General features: G+C 36.5%; 1 protein-coding gene and 1 pseudogene across 1 annotated transcript; both read right to left on the bottom strand.

Moving 5' to 3' along the window:
* Positions 1-6,900, bottom strand: part of LOC148941567 (beta-1,3-galactosyltransferase 1-like) — a 24,703-nt pseudogene extending 17,803 nt beyond the window's left edge.
* LOC148941566 (eukaryotic initiation factor 4A-I-like) lies at positions 6,823-17,669 on the bottom strand. The gene is made up of 5 exons (XM_089104106.1): positions 17,044-17,669; positions 16,111-16,210; positions 12,115-12,258; positions 8,992-9,337; positions 6,823-7,070 (listed from the first exon to the last, which is right to left on the bottom strand). Exons 2-4 carry the CDS (start codon positions 16,121-16,123, stop codon positions 9,018-9,020), a joined length of 477 nt encoding a protein of 158 aa, XP_088960232.1. The 5' UTR covers positions 16,124-16,210; positions 17,044-17,669; the 3' UTR covers positions 6,823-7,070; positions 8,992-9,017.
* Between the last annotated feature and the right edge of the window lie 4,255 nt (positions 17,670-21,924).

The following is a 21,924-nucleotide window of genomic DNA, read 5'->3' as shown; positions in this document are numbered from 1 at the left end:
AGTAGTAATATGTATAAAGCACTTTTTGGTTGGTTCAGCATCCTCGTTTTGGTTAGTTCAGATCCTTTTGTTTGGTTCAGTATCAACTTCAATCATGCACTGAAAGTTTCAACTTAATACCCTTAGTTTCAGTAGTAATCTTATTTTTAGTTGTAGTAGCAGTTCCAGATGTAGTAGCGGTAGCATCTACATAGTGCCTTTTGGATACTTCCACATCCCCCCTAAAATGCCCTGAAAACTTCAACTTAATACGCTAAGCTTTTCCTTGGATATTGCTGATACGTCCTATTGACAACCTACCTACGCATAGTGAGATTTGATTTAGTTCAACTTCGCCTTAAACATTCCCCCAAAGTTTGATTTTAGTACCCTTAGGAGTAGTAATAGTAGTAGAAAAGAACAGAAGAGGTAGAAGCAGTAATTTCTGCTCAAAAGACAGATAGTGCCTTTTGATTAGTTAAACATCCCCCTAAACATGCCTGTAAAGTTCCAACTTAATACTCTAAGCCGTCATCGAGATATTGTTAATACATCCCTTTCATAGCCTGAATGCACATGGAGTGTTTTGAGTTAGTCCAACATCATCCTAAAAAAAAAATCTCTGAATAGTAGAAGAGGTAGTAATAGTGTAAACATAGCACCTCTTGGTTGGCTCAGCATCTTTCTCAACATTCCCTAAAAGTTTCACCTTAATACCCTTAGCTTCAGTAGCAGTAGTCACATTATTAGCAGTATTGCAGTATCAATTGTAATTATAGTAGCAGTAGTATGCAATGTAGTGTCATTTAGTTAGTCCAACATTTTCTCTATCATGCCGAAAAAATTTAACTTAATACCCTAAGCTGTTCCTTGAATATTGCTGATACGCCTTATATTGAGAACCCGCATGCACATATTAAGTTTTGATTTAGTTCAAATTCCCCCTAAACTTCTCCTGAAACTTTAACCTTGAGAGCCTTAGCCTCAATAGTAGTAGTAGTAGCAAAAAATAACAAAAGAAGTAGTAGCAGCAGTACACAAATAGTGCAACATCCCCCTAAACATACTCTGAGAGATTCGACTTAATACTCTAAGCCGTTCCTGAGATATTGCTGATACATTTTTTTTGACAACCTAAATGCACATAGATTGTTTTGATTTTGTTCAACATCCCCTTAAACATTTACTGAAAGCTTCACCTTTATATCCTTAGCCTCAGTAGTAGTAGTAGTAGTAGCAAAAGAAGAAAGAATTCACATAGCGCCTTTTGCTTTTTTAATATCCTCCTCGACATACCCTGAAAATTCCAACTTAATACACTAAGTAGTTTCTTGGACATTTTTATACGTACTTTTGACAACCTGCAAGCACACAGTATGCTTTGATTTAGTTCAAAATCCTCTCAACTTTCCCTGAAATTTTCCCCTTGATAAAAATAGCTTTAACAGTGGTACTAGTAGTAGTAGGAGCAATAATGGCAGCAGTAGTAATAGCAGTAGCAGCATATTACTTGGTTAGATCAACATCCCCCAGAACAAGTCCTGTGAGTTTCAACTTAATATTCCAAGCCCTTCCTAAGATATTGCTGATACGCGCTTTAGACAACCTGTATACACCGGTGTGTTCTTAGCTCAACTCCCCCTCACCCCCTCAACATTCCCCGAAATTTTTACTTTCATATTCTTGACCATAGTGGTAGTATCAGTTGTAGTAATAGCAGTATGTACGTATTGCCTATTGGTCCGTTGTATATACTCCTCATTATGCCCTAAAAGATTCAACTTGATACTCTAAACCGTTCCTAGGATATTGTTAATACGTCTTTTGGACAAACTTTATGCAGATAGTGTGTTTTGATTTAGTAAAGCTTCCCTCAAAAGATTCCCCGAAATTTCTCAATTTAATACTCATAGCCCTGGTAGCAGTCATACTAGAAGTAGTATTTGTTGTTGTAGTTGTCGCAGTATTAGTGGTAGTAGCTTACACACATTGCCTATTGGTCAACTGATCATCTCCCTCTTCTTAACCTGAAAGTTCCAACTTAAAACCGTATGCCATTACTGAGATTCACCCTTGTCTCAGTACCTGCATGCACATAGTGTATTTTGTTTTAATGTAACACTCCTCTCAACATTCCCTGAATACCCTTGGCCTTTTTGGATACCAAAGGTCATAAACGCTCACCTATTCCGATAACCAATATTATATGTAAACAACAGGCGAATCGCAAAACTTACAGCTCTTTTCCCAAGGGCTGTTAGGGGTTTTCATCCCCAGAGGGATGGTCATTGGATATTTCAACTATGGTGAGCAAAATGTCAATATCAATATTTTGATCAGATGTCTTTGGGAAAAACAGGTGCGGAAGGGGGCCTATTTGACCAATCAATTTAGACTCTTAAAAAGGCCACAAGAACTTTAAAATTTTCAATCGAATTAGCCCCTTCGTAAGTTGCTATGGCAAGTCCTTTCATGCGAAGTTCCTTGGTGAAAAACAAATAATACATAGAGCGCACTTCACTCTTTACTTAGGCAGCCCTATTGCACCTGTGCTGCCTGTCATTCTTATTCAAATAGGAGATCATATGTAGTTGGCTCTTTTAAATTAATTAACTTGAAAAACTTTTCCCACAAAGCAAGTTTTTCAAAGTAAAGTAAAGAGCTCCATTAGGCCAAAAATGAGCAGAAAAAAGTAAAATAATCTCCCAAGTGTAAAACTATCACAAATCCCTATCAATAAACAAATGAAACTCAAAACGAACAGAAATTACAATAGATACCCGAGTCAAACTCAAAAGGAGAAAAAAGTAACACGAGCCTGTTTTGAGTTTGACTCTGCTATTTATTATTATTTCTGTTCGTTTTGAGTTTCATTTCGTTTGAGAAGTCAAAGTTTGTTTTGATTTAGTTCAACATCTACCATAAATATTCCTTAAAAGCTTCACCTCAATACCCTTAGCTTGTGTAGTAGCAACAGCTGTAGCAGCATTAGTAGCACTATGCGCATGGCACCTTTGGTTTCTTCAACACCCCCCTCAACATATGCTAAAAGTTTCAGCTTAATATTATCAACTGTTCCTGAAGCATTTCTGATAAGTTCGCTTGCCAACCTGTGTGGGAATAGTGTGTTTCGATTTAGTTCCATATAGTTTCTATATATCCCACATTTTTCGCCTTAATGCCCTTAGTTTGAATAGCAGTAGTAGTAATAGAAGCAGTAATAATAGTAACAGTAGTAGTAGTATGAGTAGAAGCAGCAGCATTACGATGCAAATATTTTCTTTTGTTTAGTTCAACATCTCTCACAACAAGCCCTGTTAGTATCAACTTCACCCACAAAACTGTTCGTAAGATATTGCTCTAATGTATTTTTGACAACCTGCATACAGATGGTGTGTTGTGATTCAGTTCACTATCCCCCTCAAAATTCCTTGAAAATTTCACCTTCATACCCATAGGCATAGTTAAAATAGTAGTCACAGTAGTAGTATTGATATAAGTAATAATAGTAATCATAGTAATAGCGATAGTTCTAGTAGCAGCAGTATTATTAACATATATCCTTTTGGTCAGTAGAACATTCCTCTCATCAAGTCCTGGAAGTTTCAACTTAATACACTTAGAAATTGCTATGACATTGCTGATGTGTCCTTTTGACAACCTGTATGTTCATATACTTCTTGAAATGTTCATCTCAATGCTCTTAGCCTTACAAGTAGTTGCAATAGAAGTAGTAGTAATAGTAGTAATAGTAGTAAATGTAGCAGTAATAGTAGTATTAACAGTAGTGTGCACATATTGAAATTTGGTGAGATTATCTTCCCCTTTAAGCATTCTCTGAAAGTTCTAACTTAATACCAAAACTAATTCTTGAGATACACTTTTTTGACAATGTGCAAGCACATAGCGTCTTTTGATTTATTTAAAATTTCCCTTTAATATTGTAAATCGAGTAGTGTCGTAGAAATGGTGGTAGTTGTAGTAGTATTGGTAGCATGCAAATATTGTATTTTTGATCATCTCCCTTATGGTTTCCATAATTTTCCAAATTAATATAGCCTACTCAGTTATTCCTGAGTTACGCCCTTTTGACAAGTTGTATACACATAAAGTGTTTTGAGTTAGTTCATGCCATTCGTCTTCATGGAGAGTAAAGTTTAAGCATGCGTACCTTTCTCAATTGCATAAACTATATGTACACAATGAACGAATTGCCTAACTTACAGCCCCACCCTAAGGACTGTGGAAGGTTGGCATCCCTAAAATCATAATTAGTGGACCTTTCGACAATGCTGAACAAAATGGCTCTCTTAAACGTTGATCTAATGTGTTTTGGGGATTGATCGGCTTGGAAGGAGGGGCTGATATTCCTCCATTAACTTTGGGTCTTAAAAAGGGCACTAAAACTTCTGACTTCCAATCAATGAGCTCCATCCGATCCAAAGTTTATACGACCATCCGTTCCACAAAAACATTACATGCCACGGGGCATAACTTAAAGCACTTGCCCCTGGGCTCTGGGGGTTTGTGTCCACCCTGAAGACATTGTTATATGATTTTAGGATTTCCGGAAACAAAACGGCTATCTCACAATTTCAAGTGAATGCGTTTCGGGAAGAGGAGGATGTCTAGGGGGGGGGGCTAGTTGCCCTACATCACGTTTGACTCTTACAAGGGAACTAGAACTATACATTTATAATCAAAAGAGCCTCCTCTAAAGTTGAAACGACCACCTCTTCCATAAAAACCTTATATTTGCCCCTGGGGTATAACTTACAAGCCTTTCCCCCAGACTCTGGGAGGGTGTAAAAACCCCAAAGGCCTTGTTACGTGATCTTTGGACTATTTTTGGACAAATGGCTTTCCCAAAATTTTATCATATGCATTTAGGGAAAATACGACGGGGGGGGGGGGGGGGGGGTGGCAGCCCTCTGATCACTTTGACTCTTGAAAAGGGTACTAGAACTTCTGATTTCTAATCCAATGAACCCCTCAAAACTTTATGCAACCAACATAAAAACTTAAAACAAACAGAAATTATTACGCATATGGGGGGAGTTGCCCCCTTCTCGATACCACGTTCCTGATGCTAAACTTTTTTCGTACTTTTTAAAATGCTTCTTATTGTTCTAATTGAACAACCCTTGTGTTTCAGGAGTCGTTCTTAAAGAATTGGAAAAAAAGTCAAACTTTTGCGCAGAACGATGTATTGATAAGGGGGCAACCCCCCTCTTATACGTAATTATTTCTCCCAATCTCTTTGGTTACTTAGCAAGGGCACTAGATATTTTAATTTCTTTTTAGAATGAGCCCTCTCCAGATATTCTAGGACCATTAGTTCCGATACAATCACCCCTAACAAAAAAAAAAAAAAAGCGCAACCCTGAAGTTTCTTTTGGTTTCATATTTTGAAGATGGGAGCTTGGAACCTCTACATCTGACACACTAAATCTGACGGTGTGTTTCTCATTAGGGTTCCTTGACTTTTAGAGTGTTTCCCCGCTTTTTCGTAAATCAGGCAAATTTTCTCAGGATCGTAGCCTTTGATGAGTAAAACCAAATTTAACGAATCTTATATATTTGGAATCAGCATAATAAGCCGCTTCTTTTGATATGTCTATTGATTTCAAAATTCCGTGTTATAGTTTCAGTTGCTATTGAACCGCGTCGCTCCTTACTTTTAGTTCGTTACCAAAATCTGTCTGGAACAATCCCTATAACGTTTTTTAGCTGATAATATAGCAAAAAAAAAAAAAAAAAAAAAAAAAAAAAAAAAAAAAAAAAAAAAAAAAAAGAGAAATTTAACACCTAGAAAAAGGAGAAGAAAAACAAGTATAAGGATTTAATGTAAGATAAAGATGACTTTAAATGATTGTTTGCCTGTTATTTCAAGCAAATTAATGGTCCTATGTCAATTCTAAATTCTTGGTCAACCTTCTTAAGACCATAGGCGGGCGTGCCTTGTTTGTCTCTCATTACTGGCAATCTAACGGTCTTATTTCAATTTTCAATTCTTGGTCAACATGCCTGAGACTCTAGGCAGGCATGCATTTCCAAAAACTAACTAACAAGTATGTGTCCAACAAGAGAGTCATGCTTACTCCCACCATTTACCCCTGCCACAGCCATTTAAACGTTTGCCTCTCAATTATTTGGACTATCCGTCTTGGCTTTTCTCTTTCTACAATTAGCCATGTCTTGATGCAACCTACTGCAAAATACTTGATAACTTCAATTTCCCGTTGTTGACGAATAGAAAAAAGAAAGAAAAAAAGAATAGAAACCAAGAATTATTGTATTATATGCAGAAAAAAATTTTTTGACTAAAAAAGTTAAGTTCCTGTTGATTTATTTTTTTCAACAAAAATAAAACCCACAAACACACACTTTGAAAAATTTATTATTGATATCATAACTCGTTTACTCTTTTTCTTGATTTTCCAAGTAGCTTAACAGCTTTCAGTGACAGTATATACATCAATAAATGGATAAAAAAAAATTCATTCACTATATCAATTTATACCTAAGCTTTGCTAGGTTGTTCTTAATATTTGTTATAAACGTGAAAAAATAAATCTTTTTACCGTAAGAGAGCCAAAATTTTCAACAAAGCTGAAGAAAGACCTAGTGGGGTTTGCCGATGTATTGACATAATCAATAAAATCAATAAATACCCTTTAGGTACTTGTTAAACAAGCAAAAAAACTTGCGAATCCAATGCAAGTCCCAAAACCCATACCTCATTTTCACCCTATTATTTAATATTCTCTACTTAAAATTCATAAGTTACTATCCTTAAGTGATATGAAATTTGATTAAATATACAAAAAAACTTACCATTGACAAAATAGCATTTCTGTTAACTTGGAAAGGATATCGTGACAGAAGATCATGTAAGGTACTCTTCACACCTTGAACCATATTAGAAGAATTGCAAAAAATTATAGCCTGGGTAATATATAATGTGTCGCAACGTTCACGTACAGACACAGTTTTGTACAAATCAAGGAGAGTCTGGAACCTGCTGCCAATCTGCTGCGATAATCTGCTGCGATATTCTATAGGATACCTAACGTAAAAATGTTTAATTCCTGCAATTAATAATGAATCATTAGAAGAGGGCGCTCCTCTTAGTAGAAAACGAAGAAATGGTTTTTAATTTGTGGTTTCGTATAGAATCGACAGTCATTTCGCAAACTGAAGAGTTCTAGCAACCTTTTAAGGGCTGAAAACCGATTGGAGGGTTAACTATCGGATCTAACTTCTTCTGTATCACAAAGCCCTACATTGACTCGAATCGATATTTCAGAATCGACATTTTAATCAGAACTGTAGAAAGGCAAAGGAAAATATGTCTTTCAGGGCAATATGATAAGCGCAGTCCAAGTTGAAAAAACCCCCAACGAAACAAACACCAAAGCCAAGCCACCCAAAGCTAGCATAGAAGGAAATGTATTTCCGTTTTATGTTTGTATGATTAAAAGCTTGAGTGCATCTCCTTTAATTCCCCCAACGGTAAATTCTCATATATAGACGTTTTGTAACTTTTTGACGGAGGAATATTTAGCATAATTTAGGGAATGCAACATAACTATAAGTTAATCACTATGAAATAATTCTGATCAAAGTAGGGCTGTTCAAAAAATTTTTACGCTGAGCGTAAATTTCACCTTACCGTTCGATCCAAAATCGTATTAATAACTAATCGTTTAAATCGTATTTAAGGGTTTTTGAGCTAGCAGATCACAACTTGATATTAATTACAATATATACATCGAAATGTAAAGCACATAGCACTTTAAAAATAATAGAATTATTACAACTTACTGATTTTAGTCATTCAAAATTTTTTCATCTATATGATTTGAGTGTGAAGGGAAGGTTTTTAGGCAATTGCCCAAAATGTGGTTCCAGGGCTCATTCAAGAACTATTTAAGGAATGGTCCTTAATAGTTAAAATAGATTTCCACCGAATTTACTTTTTAAGGGCTACAGCTGCTATATAGAATCCAAGATAAAACTAAATTACATTTATTTTTCAGTAGTGAGGTTTGATTTCTACCGAAGTTTTTTTTTCGGATTTCTAAGTTTGGTAAGATCTTTGGTAAGAAATGTAGACATCATAACTCAAGACACACTGAGGACAGGTGGTGCTTTATTTCCACCAAAAATCGTATTAGAAGGTTTCTGAGATTGCTCATTACAATTCTAAGGTTAATATTATAGAGTATTTATATTTATGATGTATATTTAATATTTATGATAGATTTGGAGACAAATTTGACAGTATTATTATGTATAAGTTATAAAAAATAATATCTACAAAATTATTTTGGACAAAAACAGTTTGAGGTTTTGGAAGAAACCGTTAGTTTATGGGACATAAATGAATTTTGCAGGTTGAAATTCTTGTGTTTGAAAAAAAAAAAAAAAAAAAAAAAAAAAAAAAAAAAAAAAAACGGTGGCCTAGGGTTTCATTGGCAATATAGTATATTTGACACAATTGGAAGGATTGGTCGTTAAGACCTCAGTAGTACAAATATTAAATATTCTACAAAGCATCGTGCTTCATGAGGCAGTATTATTCGAATTTAATTTTTTTTTTTTGATAGTTCATTCATTTAAGCACCACTTAACCCAATTAGATTTTATGACTTTGAGATCCTATTATATCCATTTTAAATCACTCGTCAAGTTCTTTTCAGCTTACCATTTTCTCAGCGTTGTCTGATTTTGGGTCTTACGTCAGTTACAATTTTACGAAAAAAAAATAAGTCTTACCTTCCCAGGTCAGTTCTTAATCTCTTTTTACTCTTCAATTTCTTTTATATTAAATGTAGATAATTCTATTATCTTTTGTTCCAATGCAACAATTTTTTAATTTCTTTTAGAGAACCTTTGGACATATTTCTTGGGAGCCCTCTCTCAACTTTCAAATTAAAAATACAATGTGTTTCTGGACTTTGCTATAGCCAAATTAAATATCAAAATATTAGATAATTTTTAGCTTACCTTATTCTGTAGTTCAATCTACAAAATCAAGACTTAACCTCCAATTTCAAATCTTCTTTTTTGACCAAAATACGAATAGGGTCTCTCATAATACGTTTAGTAACTTCAAAAACACCATCTTCATCGTTTACATGAAGTTCATTTTCATGAACTTGAAAAATTCCATGAAGCCCAAAAAGTTCATCTTCATCATCTTCTACAACATCATTTGGCATAATAGTAGACAGCAGCATAACCTGGATATTTTTGCTGAAATGCTTAAGAACATCATAAATCTCATCCTTGAAACCACGAGACAACATCTCATCAGCTTTATCAAGTACAACCAGTTTGATATACTTGGTATCTGGAAAACAACAAGTGAAATTGTTTTCAAAGAATCATTAAAAAATCTATTGTATTACATGGTATTTTGTACATCCCCCTGTATCTGCAATACTAAACGAAACGTTATCGTGTAGATTGTATGACTTCGTCTAACGATCTTAAATAATGTTTTTTCTTAACCTGTATTTTGAAGACAAATTTAAAAATTTGAGAAATATATTTAGGATGGGTTTTCAATTCAGGTACCCCCTCCTTCCAGCGGATATACCTGATTAAAATACAATACTACTTTTGACCCCAGAACCTACGACGATTTTGACACCTAACTGTATTAAACCGTTTTCGCAAAGCACAGGAAACCATATTAAGGTAAATCTCTTTGAGTTCGATTAAATACTATTTTGCTTTCTTGGATAGTATCCTGTATAGCAATTCAACGGCAAATGGCAATGTCCCACCATTCAATCCAATGGCAAAGTAATTCAATTCAATAGCAATGCAATGCAATGGGAAATATGACACTACATACGATCACACTATTTTTTCCTCAAATGCCAATGGTAACTAAATATTGGATGCCAAAACCACTATAAGTTACAGCAACTATGATCCATGGGTCAGAGTTGCGGAGCAACACATGCAACTACATCCGATGGGTAATAATTGTGTATTCTCCCATATCACGTTTGCAGATGTCTTGTGATTATTGTAAGCTACTTTTTGTATCAACGTGTAGAGGACTACTTTAAACATTATTTCTTGGTGTACAGTTCATTTTCGTATACAGGAATATGCAAGTCTTCTTGTTTGATTTTCACGTCGTTAAACGTCTACAAAACAAAAACATGGAAAGTTCAAATTTAAAACAAGTAAATAAAATTGGAAATACGGTTTCAAAATAAGGATTTCTTGTGTAATTTCCCAAAACTTATGAGAGATACAGAAATTTCTATTTGGTTGCCAAAGAGATAATATGAAGTGCTATCAGTATTGAACGTTATTTGATTTATGAGAAGTCTAGTTCCGAAATTGTGACATTTTAGTTAGACAAAAGGTTGGAATTCGCAAAATCAAAATAAAAAAAAAGAAAAAGTCAAAGAAAGAACTCTATTTTTGAAAAAAAGATATCTTTGAAAGTGTATGTAGGTGTATTAGCCCCTTTGATAGCTTTAACTATAAATAAATTTTCAGCATAAAATTAAACTGCAAACTCTGCCCATCCTCTTGTGAGTTATTAGCTTAAATTAAAACTTCCAGTTTCACATTCTAGTGGTAAGCTTCTAGTCATTAATGCATTGATTTTACAGACACATAATAAGTAAATAAATTGATTCTGAAGTGTATTTCGACAGAAGGGTATGCAAGCGGGCCTAGCTAGCATAACTAAGTTTTAATTCGTGCCAAGATGAAAATGTCTCTCTACCAGGTTTTAGATTGTCTCTGTGCTAAGTCTGGAAATAAAGAGCATTTAAAGAACTGAAACAGATACTTTGTGCTAACGCGTAAACAATATTCGCTCCCCATGGAAGCATTGCAAAAATGTAAGGTGTATGGGGCTATTTATGCTAACACGCAAACAATGTTCACTTGCTGGGGGAGTGGTCTTTCTCTCTGTGGGGGTGTTTTGGCATATTCTACCCCTGCAGGGTCCTATCGTAACAAATGCAGATACATTTTTTTTTCGACAAAAAAAAACAAAAAAACAACAACAACTCAATAACACAATCAGAGATCCCACAAAGGCTCTATGGCCTGTAAAGTAGGAAAATCACGAAACAAAACTTGAACATATTAAACTATTAATCGACTAAGCACAAACAATTCAAAAAAAAGTACTGACAAAAATAGAAAGAAAAAGAGAAGAGAACAAAGAACACAAAAAAACAAAAGAAAGAAGAAGAAGAAGTGACAGAAGGAAAGAGAGCTCATTCACAAAAGACAAAATCGACAGCCTAAAAATAAGTTGGTTTTACGTTTTGTAAGTCTTTTATGTACACCCCCTCCACTCAAACAAAAAACCTGAATGCAGCACTGGCCTTGACCAAGATGAATTTTCTTTGCGTCGGTTTGGGCCGTTAACACCTGTTATTATAAGCCCAAAGACACAAAAGTAAAACTAGTTCAAAAAATATTGAGTCAAAGCATTCCTTTCTCACTACTTAATTAAATTTTTCGCACACGAAAATCAGCCAAGTGGAATTAATGTTTTTCTTGTTTTATTGACATGAAATTATACTTAAGAAGTTTGAAAATCAATCAAGTTTTATGAAGACAGATCTACTTACACTCAGAAATAAGAAAATGTAATTGTCTTGGATTAAGACATTACAGATATAAACCAAACAAATTAAAACGCACTTTTTTTATAGGATATTAGTCTCCCCTTTCTCTTTTTTATGAGACCAATCACATACTGTGCTATTCACTTCTGGGGTAGTTCTTTTTTCTTACTTTGAATATATAATATCTCACTGGCATTATTAATGCATCTGTAGCAATTTCTGGATCCATATAGCAGACTTTTTTTCTTTTATGTAAATACGACTAAACTGATGAAATTTTTGGAAGTTAAAAAGTTTGAATAATAAATCAGCAGAAACAAAACAATAAAAACTGGTGTGATTTTAGCTCAGAAACCAGGTTAAACAAGCAGTCATTAAGGAATACCAAAAAGCATAAAACTCTTTGTGTAACGGGCCTAAATATTTCTCATATTCAAAAATATTTATGAGAGCAAAAGAGCAAGAAATAAAAAAAGGAATACTAACTGAAAGGAGCAACAAAAAGATTACTTACTCAGGGCACGCCGTGAAAGCATGTCGAAAACTCTACCCGGAGTTCCAACAACTATATGGACTCCCGAGATGCTTAATATTTTTAAATCCTCGCGGACATTTGTGCCATTAATGAGTGCGTGACACTTTGTAACCATTTGGTCACCTAGAAAATACCATAGTCACCCAATAAGAGGGGTATACAGTATTACGCTCATAACATAAACAAAAAAAAGAAAAAAATGTTTGTAGACAGTATCTTAGTAGACCATTGTTTAATATACCAGTACTTTATACATTAACTTCGAACTTAATCACCACAAGCCGCGCTATAATCAGATACTCGCCCACATCATTATGTAGGGGCGGCCGTAGAATGTAGGGGCGGCCGTAGGGGCGGCCAGTTGGTGAAATCCATCCGCGAGCTGATGTATTCCCCATTTTCTAAGTCTCCCAATAAATTCCCGGTTTTTACCTTTAACAGCAGAGAATCTGTATCCCCATAGTAAACTTGAACCTCCCCCTCCCTGGGCCATTGCACCTTGCACACATTATAAAAAAACGACAACATGAGCTTTTTGGAAATTTCAAGTACTGAACTACCTCCTGCTACATTCTTGTTCAGTACCATATTTCTTTTTTTCCTGTGTAGAAGAACCATGCCAGCCTCTATGCTCGTGAACGATGTAAACTTGGGGTCGGCAATAATTCGTGCACACTCTAGAGGGTCAGTCACGACGTCGCAACGAGATCTGTTCCGTACGCTTTCACACATTTTGCTAAACGCTGAATTTAGAATGAGTTTGAACATCTCTCTACTATGGAGTTTGCCCAAGAGCGTTTATCAACAAAAGTGTCGATAAACTTCTTTAAGTAGGGTTTCTGATTGAATTGCAGGACCCTATGTATTTTGATGATCTTGAAACCATTGTTCACCATCCACTGCAAAAGCACATGATGAACAACGATTTTCTCTTTAGGGTCCAGATATGCAATCAGTTTTTGCTTATAGGGGGTCCAGTGTATCCCCATATCCTCAACAAATGATCGATTGTAGGGGCTCAGTGAGTCCCTGGTCACTGGTCGATTGATACAGGGGAAAACAAAATCTCTGACTGAATCATGAAGCGCCAATGGAATATGCCCGTCAATTTCAAAGAACCATCCTTGTGGCCCATTGTCCTCGACGGTGTTAATGTCGGGGAACTTACAAGGATTCTAAAGCCATTTATAATTCCCACACGGCAATGAGTAGTGAGACATTGCCGAGGGGTACAATGAGTTCATGTCCAAGAACACTGCATTTGACTTTGCACCGGTGCTGTTTTGTCCGCTTGGATCGGTAAAAACGCGATCCCCATGAAAAACATACCCACCCCTCATTGATCTTTCTACAAAAAGTTGTTGATCCACATCAGTTATTAAGCCTATTTCCTCCCTGCTAATTTTTAAAATCAAGTCTATCACCAAATGTGGTGTGGAAAAATAATAGCCTAGATCTAGTCCAAACTCTGAATAGATTTGGAGTGTGTTATTGGAGACTATTTCTAACAGATTTAAAAGATCGATGTTCAAGTACTGTCTGTAATAATCCCACCTATTTTTACAGTTCCTCTTATCCCACACTTTCGTTGAAAATTCATATCCCTTAGTTCTGCATTTGCTTTTTGTGAGTGAATTATAGAAATCTTCAAATAGAGGTAGTTTTACTTCACTTAAGCAAGCACCAGAAGAGTATAAGTCGTCTGTGTTTACATTTTCAGAGGTCAGAAAGTCATACGTTACCCTGTCTAGAAAGTGCTGTTTAAGAAAAGGAAAACTATCAAAATTGTCGCTTTTCTGCACTTGAATCAATTGACTCAATGCCTTGGGAAAAAAACTACAAGAATCTAAAAACCTGATTTTATTCCAACACGTATACCCATTATTTACTACCTGCCATTTCAGCTTGAGAAGCAACAACTTCTCGGCCGATTTGGGAATGATGTTAAAGATAAATGAATTATTTACACATGAAGTATTTACTCATCTTCCCTTCTTTTACTCATGAGCTAGTGTCGATAAAATAAATTTTAAATCATAGTTTGATGTGCTGGTCATAACTGGGATAAAAAACTTTAGACTAATGTTTAAGTTACACGATTGATGTACAACTCCACTCCGTTTACGACCCCAGAGGCTATGTCTTGTCACACGGGATTGTGGTCTCTGACTTTCCCCTTCCCCCCTCTTTTCGCTTTCCCCTTATCCCCCTCTTAAAACTCCCCCTTACAAACCCAACATATTTTTTGATTTTTAATCCCGAGACGATCCACTGCAGACAGCACCATAGGATAATGCGTATTTCTCAGACGACAAACAGCGCCATTAGCTGTGCAAATTAATTTAGTCAGTGCCTTGACCATACACTCTCCCTCATCTAACGTTTCGACTATTTCTAACAACTGCACAGTGTTAGAACTGTCTCTTTGCGTTTGGGCGTAGGAGACTGCAATAGCTTGATGTTCTTTGATTCGGTTTAGAAATCGAAGATCGTTCACTTTCACTAGCTTCGCCTCACAATCCAACAAGATTTTATTGCTCCGGAGGAGGGTGTTTTGGAAATTTTTAAAGGGTAAAATGGCCCTATCCCCTGAAACCGTTTCCACTTACTGGTAGCCATGCCGTCTATATTGCTTCATATGATCCCGTAGCTTTATATCGCTACGGAATTGTGACAGGCATGTTAGACAGTAGAAACGTACCCCTAGATCCCTACCACCCCCCAGAACTCTACTAATGTCTGTAATTGGGTTAAAATTGCCAATTGCATTGGGTTCTCTATGTGGCGTGTATAACAACCAATCCCATTATTCCACCAATTCATTCGAAGGGCCTAATACTGGGAAGATGACCTCCACCTTCTTTGGGCGATCCTCGTCTTCATTTGCAGCTTTATATTGAATCAGAGCAACGTCGATATTTAAATAGGCTTTGGCCCTTTTAAAAATATCAATAGACCTCAAAAATATCAATAGACCTGAGCGTTACTGGGTATTTTCTCTCTAAACAAGTGAAATCTACAATGGGGATATTGAACCCCTCCTTCCTATGTACAGTCCAGTGATCTAAACTCGTCTTGGTTGTGTCATCTGCTAGAGGCTGGAATGCTTATTTGAGGAAAGAGGACTTGAAACATTTTTGACCTGTTTCAAAACAGATTCACTGGACACCTTGACAACCTACTAGATCTGGATTATATTTTAAAACTATTGACCCCTCAGAACCTGCCCCCCTCTTAAAATAAAATTGTTCTTAAATTTACAGATATTAGCCCTTCAATTTTCAACATAAAGACCCACCAAACCCACGCCCGGTTTCGTTATAATTCTCGAGAAGTTTAACAATGTAGCCTATCCACTCGGAAAAAACACCCTCAAAATTCTCTAAATAGGGATAGACCACTCACATCTCGGTGTGTATATAATTACGATACACTTTACTTTTTCCTTCATTTAAATAAAACCTACCGTTAAAACCATAGGAACCTTCCCGGATTTCCTACCCCCCCACCACAACTGAATTTGATTTTCTAGCCGTGCGCGAATTCTATCTACATATTCATGAACAATTTCTACAGGGTCAAACACAAAATTACCACCGAAAAGCGAATTAAAAGGGTCTCCAAAAGTTGCAGTGTAAACAACTATCGTATTTCAAATTGTATTTGTGAGTTGATACTCAGGGAATGAAGTAAATTGGATATTACCCCCCTCCTCCTCCTCTTTTGCATATTATCACCACCCCCTCCCCCACATTGCTCAATAATAGGGCTATGGGAAGCCACTTCAGTTGTTTGAAGTGGAAGTATGTTATCAGTGGGGAGAGGGTTGCCGGTTAATTCATTTGCAAAATCCTCTAAAAGCTGCAATGTGTTTGGACTTAGCGAAGGTAAGTCCCCCTGCTCAGCTGCGCTATAATCAACATTAATAAATCAGCTAAAACTCATCAATGTTATTTGGAATATCGTTAATGATACCTTGCTGTGACATTTCATCGCCACAAAACTCCACAGGCGTGTCTTCTCCTTCTCCAACTGACGATCAGGAGGGAGATTGTGAATAAGGAACCAGAACAACCTATAAAAGAAAAATAGTTTATTTTCAGTGTCTAAATCACCCCTATTTTAAAATTGGATTATTATTTAAAAACGCGCTTAGCAGTAGCATTTAGTTCTCTACTCTATATATATTCTGAAAGTTCCAACTTAATACAATATAAAATATGACATAGAATGTTTTTATTTTGTTCAAACGACTCCTCGAAAAATAATTCATATTAATACTCTTTATCTGCTTTGAAAAAAAACCGCGGTCTTTACTTGATAGCCTAACTCTTTCCGATAGAAAATGTTTTTAAATAAAATCAGTGTATAACGTAAAGAATTTGCTACGAGGAAATATGATCGGAATATAGCGCCTTTTTTGGCTTCACTATGAGAATTCAGCAGACTGAATGTACACGATAATTGACCTGATTTAAAAGGGGGAAGGGGAACAATTTCTTTTAATATCTCTGACACACTTTTACTGTGATGAAATGAATCGATTGTTGGAAGGCCCCTTAAAGCCATAATATTCTAGCAAAAAATAGCATTTTGAGATAAAAAGACTCTCTAACAGTAAACTAGAAATTAACTAAAAATATTATTATGAGGTTAAAGAGATAGCGAAGATGCCTACAGTGGGCAGAGAAAATAGGAAAGATTAAAAAAAGAGTGGTTTCTTGGACAAGCAAAAAAAAATACATTATATTTAGATATCTCTGGGGGAGGGGGGAACAGAGAAATGTAAAACAATGGGGTGGGGGATTATAGAGGAAATAACATTTTTAATATCTCTGACATACACTTTTATAGTTATGAAAAATGGGTTTGCTTAGATATTTCTATAACCAGGTAAAAAATGCTTACATTTTTATATTTCGGCTACAGTTGAGTCCCTGAAGGCCCTGGTATAGCATGCTGGAGGGCAACCTCCTGACCTTGTGTAGGTGGGGCAGCTCTTGAAGTCCCAGGCAACACATGATGGAGGGCGGACGGGCCGGCGGCGTTACGTTCTTATGCAGATTGGGCGCGCGGCTTGTGCAGTAGGGCCAGTGACGGTACGGACTTGTGCAGTCAAGCCAGCAATGTCACGGGCTTGCACCGATGAGACCGCAGGGTTCTCTATTCTTATGGCCCATTCTCTTTTTGGCTTTTGTCCAGACTGCATAGGGGCTTGCACTGATGGGGCTGCCTCACCCTCCCTTGCTCTCTTAGATGGAGGGGGTGCACATTCTTCATAAATGTCCATAAAAAGGAGTAAAAATTTAGTATTGAAAAATGATTCCCTTTTTCACAGAAGAAAAATTAGTACCCCCCAACCCCCTAACCATAATTTTGTCTAGAAAGCATTTACCACAAAGAAATCCCCTCCCACCATTTTCAGTAAAGCAAAAAGTAAAAAATTTACGAGAAATATACTAAACTCAGAAATCAAATGCTATTCAATTTACGCATAATAAAGTTATGTATTCTTTTTCTTAGAAATCCCAGACCATTACTTTTCACGCGAAGAAACACTTTGTTTTCGTTTTACAATGAAGGTGTTAGAAGCGAGGCATTGCAACCCTAACCCCCCCCCCCATAAAAACACTGAGTACTCAAAATGGAAAATGAATATGACATGAAACTGGCATCCATCCCCCTCTTAACAATCCCCCCTCTCTTTTACAGAAGAAAGCCCCTCTCCCTTTTCAGTAAAGCAAAAGTCAAATTTGCGACGAAGAAGCTATGATGTTAATTTGATCAAAAGTATCCTTTTTTTTCTCTGTGAAACCTTTTGGTTATGGCGCTAACGTAAGGATTATGAGGCCGGATGTACTTTAAAAGGATGACAGTAATTATCAGCTAATTAAATCATTGCGAAAATGTTTAAGTCAAGTTAGCGGCGGCTTAAATGAAAACGGTATATTAATAGCTAAGGGTTGACAGAAGTTGACTGTCACTTTTAGATAGGCTTACAGAAAGAATAAATTTATCAAAAACAGAATTATTTCCAATGGAAGAATTAAAGTCGTAAACAGGGGGGGGTGGAGGGGGGAGGTTAGGTTTTCGTGGTAAAAAAGAACATATTTTGAGCTTTTTAGCAAGTATAAACAATATATAGTGGAGTTTGTATTGTGTGTGGGGGGGGGTACCTGAATTGTGAATTTACTGGAGGGGCTACTATGTAAAATGATTTATTTGAAAATAAACTATGAAAATTTACTAAACAGAACTCACATTATAAATTGCTGTAGCCAATGCTTCCAGCTCATCAATATATTACAATGTTTTATCCACTCTGTCTTGAAACTTCCTGAATATTTAATCACAACGCATGTCCGTTATATACGAAATCTCAAGGGTGAATTACGATGTAATGGGAAACCAGATGTAACCGACTCTCTGATTGGCTTAGAATGAGATGTAACCGACTCTCTGATTGGTTGAGAAGGAGACACGTGATCCTGTTTCCCGTTATCAGATCAAAACATTCTCCCCGGCGATTATGTAAATCAATTTCTCGGAAATTCACTTGTCCTAGATCAATACATTCCCCACCGATTATGTAAATTAAATTCTTGGAAATTCACTTCCCCCCTCGAGTCATAGATCAATACATTCCCCATCGATTTTGTAAATCACCCCCAGTGTCATTACACCTGGAAGAACAACAACAAATCAATTGACCTTGACATCATCCATTAGACTCGATCGATAATCCTTGAATAAATTATGTCCCGTCAGACTAAATTGTAGATGGCAGCACGGTGTTCTCTTGGGGCTGGTACCCCCCTCTCTACTAACGCCGTGCAAGTGCGAAGCATCATCCCATCCTGGAAAGGCGTGGAGGCATAACTGTCCGAGCAACTGTTCTGGCAGAAGCGAAACTGACAGTAGGGCACTGTTTTCTTTTGTTCCCTTCCGATGGGCGTGATCTTTAATGGTCGGCCAAATTGCATAGCCTTCCAAAATGACGTCAGCTAATACAACATACTTCTGTACAAAAACTACGTAAGAAAAAGGTACCTCTACTCAAGTGGATAAAGTGCCCTGTCCGACCGAATGAAGTAGCCAACCACGATCTACAACATAGTGGCATATTTGTGTTGGCATTAGTGGAAGCCCAGATTTGTGCTTCTTCCGTATATCAGCTGCAAGTGCAGCCTTATGTGCCATGCACATTGCTTCATGAGACACGTATAGGGCAGGTGGGAAAGTCGATAGCTCGTATTTGAGCGCATTGGCCAGGTTCAAACCAGATGTCATTTCGGCGTCCTCGGACTGGAATTAATAGGAAACGACCTTGATGCCGAAAATTGTATGAAAATTAAGATTCCAGATTTCCCCCCCCCCCCCCTTTTCTCCTCTTTTCCCTGAAAGTGGGATATTTGTGCACAGGCAAAGAAATTTTGTATGCATTAATAAGCAAATTCTTCAGAACATATTGGTGTTTGTTTGTGTGTAAATACTGCACAAATTAAGATTTTTATTTCTCCCCCCCCCGCCCGCCCTCTGACCCTGTTTAAACTGTAGTGGGGTAATAAATTGTGGAATTGTTCAAACCAGATGTCGTTTTCGGTCTTCCCGCAATTAAATAATAGGAAAAGACCTTTCAATCCAGGAAATATTGCAGCAATTTAAATTCGATATCCCCCTTTTCCTTTAAACGGGGTATTTTTGCACGGGCGATTTCAGCCGTTTCGGATATGTTATTAAGAGAATTTTTTTGAACATTTTGGTGCCAAAAACATTTCTTTTGTCGTATTGTATTTCTATTGCTTTATTTTCGTAGTTTTACTTGACTACAAGTATTGTCCTGTTCTTGAATAGAGGAATAAAGCCAAGAAAGATGAAAAAAACACTTTTCACAGGTGACATAATAGTTATTATTTGACTTAAGAGTTAAAAATATATTATTGTTTTTGTAAAGTAATATTATTGTAAAATATATTACTTTTTTCCAAATCTTTTCTTGTTCCTTTCCGTTGTCATAACGAACACTACGATATCCGTGACGTTTTCGCCCATGAATAAACGAGACTCGTACATAAGGTAGGGCCCTAGGATGTAGTCTCCAACCCTAAACCATCATTGCTATTTTAAATATTCAAGAAACTCCTGTAATTCCTGTGTAATTTACTTAGTATTGCGTCGGTGGCACATCGCACGCAAACTGTAATGCTCGTGGCAAATTGCGTAAATGAAACCATGTTTATCCCTGATGTAGAAACGGATCACAGATTGCTTTTATGTGAAAAAATTAGTATGATGATTAAAAGGCCGAGGATGAGATTTGTATTCTATGGGATAGGTGTTTCAGTGTGAGAATTTAAAATACTTCTTCTAAAAACGTGCGCAGCGATCCTTATAATATGGCTCATAATAAGCTTGCAAGAGTGTTAAAAGAAATTAAAATTCAGTGATTCTCTTCTTGCGTTTCATATTCTTATTTTATAATCGATGAATTTAGATAATAATGCGCCCTCTTACCGGGGACGCCAATTCACAGAAATGCAAAGGGGGACCAAGGAGCTGTCATAGAAGACTTTAATACACTAATACTGAAGGTTATACACGATTTTATTTCATAATCTTTTTTCTTTAATCTGTCGGTAAATTTTCGCAGTTCATGTTATTGACTTACGTAAACATACCACTCGATGCCTTTTTTTATGCTCTTTCCAAATATAATAATAAATTTGTCGGAAATGAATTTTACCCCCACCTCTATATGTACGAATTCAGGATATATATTTGCCCATTAGGGGGGGGGGTAAGGTTTAAACTTATCTCTTATTTATATCAGAAATAAAATCTGGAAAGAGCATAAAAAAAGGCATCGGGTGGTAAACTCCTAACGCAAGTTTATCGGATCAACCTATTTTCCCCGCCCCCCCCCCTTAAAAAAATACTGGATCCACCCTTGGCTCAGGCGTATGAGATAAGCATAAAAACTGTGTAAATAGAGATGATGAAAGGAAACACAGGGCTAGTAGAATAAAAATATGGCAGCACTGAACTGGAATAGGGCCTAGTAATATTACAACACTATTACAAAATAGTGTATGTATCTGAATAAATAAAATATACGAGATATACTGCATGTGAAATATATCGTACATCTGCATCTGAAATAGTCATCCAAACTCAACAGTCTAAATTAGTGTACTGAATTCCGCTAGCCTAGACGGCAGTTCCTTTTTGATTTTGATATCTGAACTACCAAAGCCTTACGAGGTAAAAAGGAATAAAAAATTCTAGCGAAGAAACGGGCCAAATACCAGTGTAAAACAAAAGAAGAGAAAAATAGTAGCAACACTGTCTGTCATAAGTAAAACAAACCAAACACGCAAGTTACTTCCACAAAATCCAGATAGCAGCAAAATAAATATTTAGTTCCGTTACTTCAGGTAAAAAAAAAACGTACAAGAACACAAGCTATGATTTAAGTTGCTTCTATCACATCTGCGAGCTTGGCAGTGACCTCAGTGACAACGAAAAAGAGGCACGGCCTGATGAAGTTGAGCAGGACCTTCGGGACCAAACACCGACAGACGAGTCTGCTGTGAGTGAAGAGGCTTCCTCTGATTTAGGTATCTCAGATGAGATTGAAGACACAGATCTTCCGTTCTCAACTGCTGCGTTTCCAGTACCCCCAACAGAAATCCGTGAGAAACCTGCATTAAGTGAGTTTTTAGCCAAACTACCAAAATCAAAGCAAGAATAAAAAAATAAGACAAATACCAAAGCCCCTGAATCCGCAAG

This window comes from Artemia sp. Qi Xiang Cuo, chromosome 18 (genome assembly GCF_049724085.1).
Source record: "Artemia sp. Qi Xiang Cuo chromosome 18, ASM4972408v1, whole genome shotgun sequence".
Classification (NCBI taxonomy): Eukaryota; Metazoa; Arthropoda; class Branchiopoda; order Anostraca; family Artemiidae; genus Artemia; species Artemia sp. Qi Xiang Cuo.
Note: the sequence above shows the minus strand (reverse complement) of the source record. Positions and strands in the feature narration are given on the sequence as shown.

Coding starts and splice junctions, on each gene's coding strand:
- LOC148941566 (XM_089104106.1), bottom strand. Junction 9,338..12,114: donor GCTTTCACGGCGTGCCCTGA/GTAAGTAATCTT, acceptor GTTGTTTTCCAG/ATACCAAGTATATCAAACTG.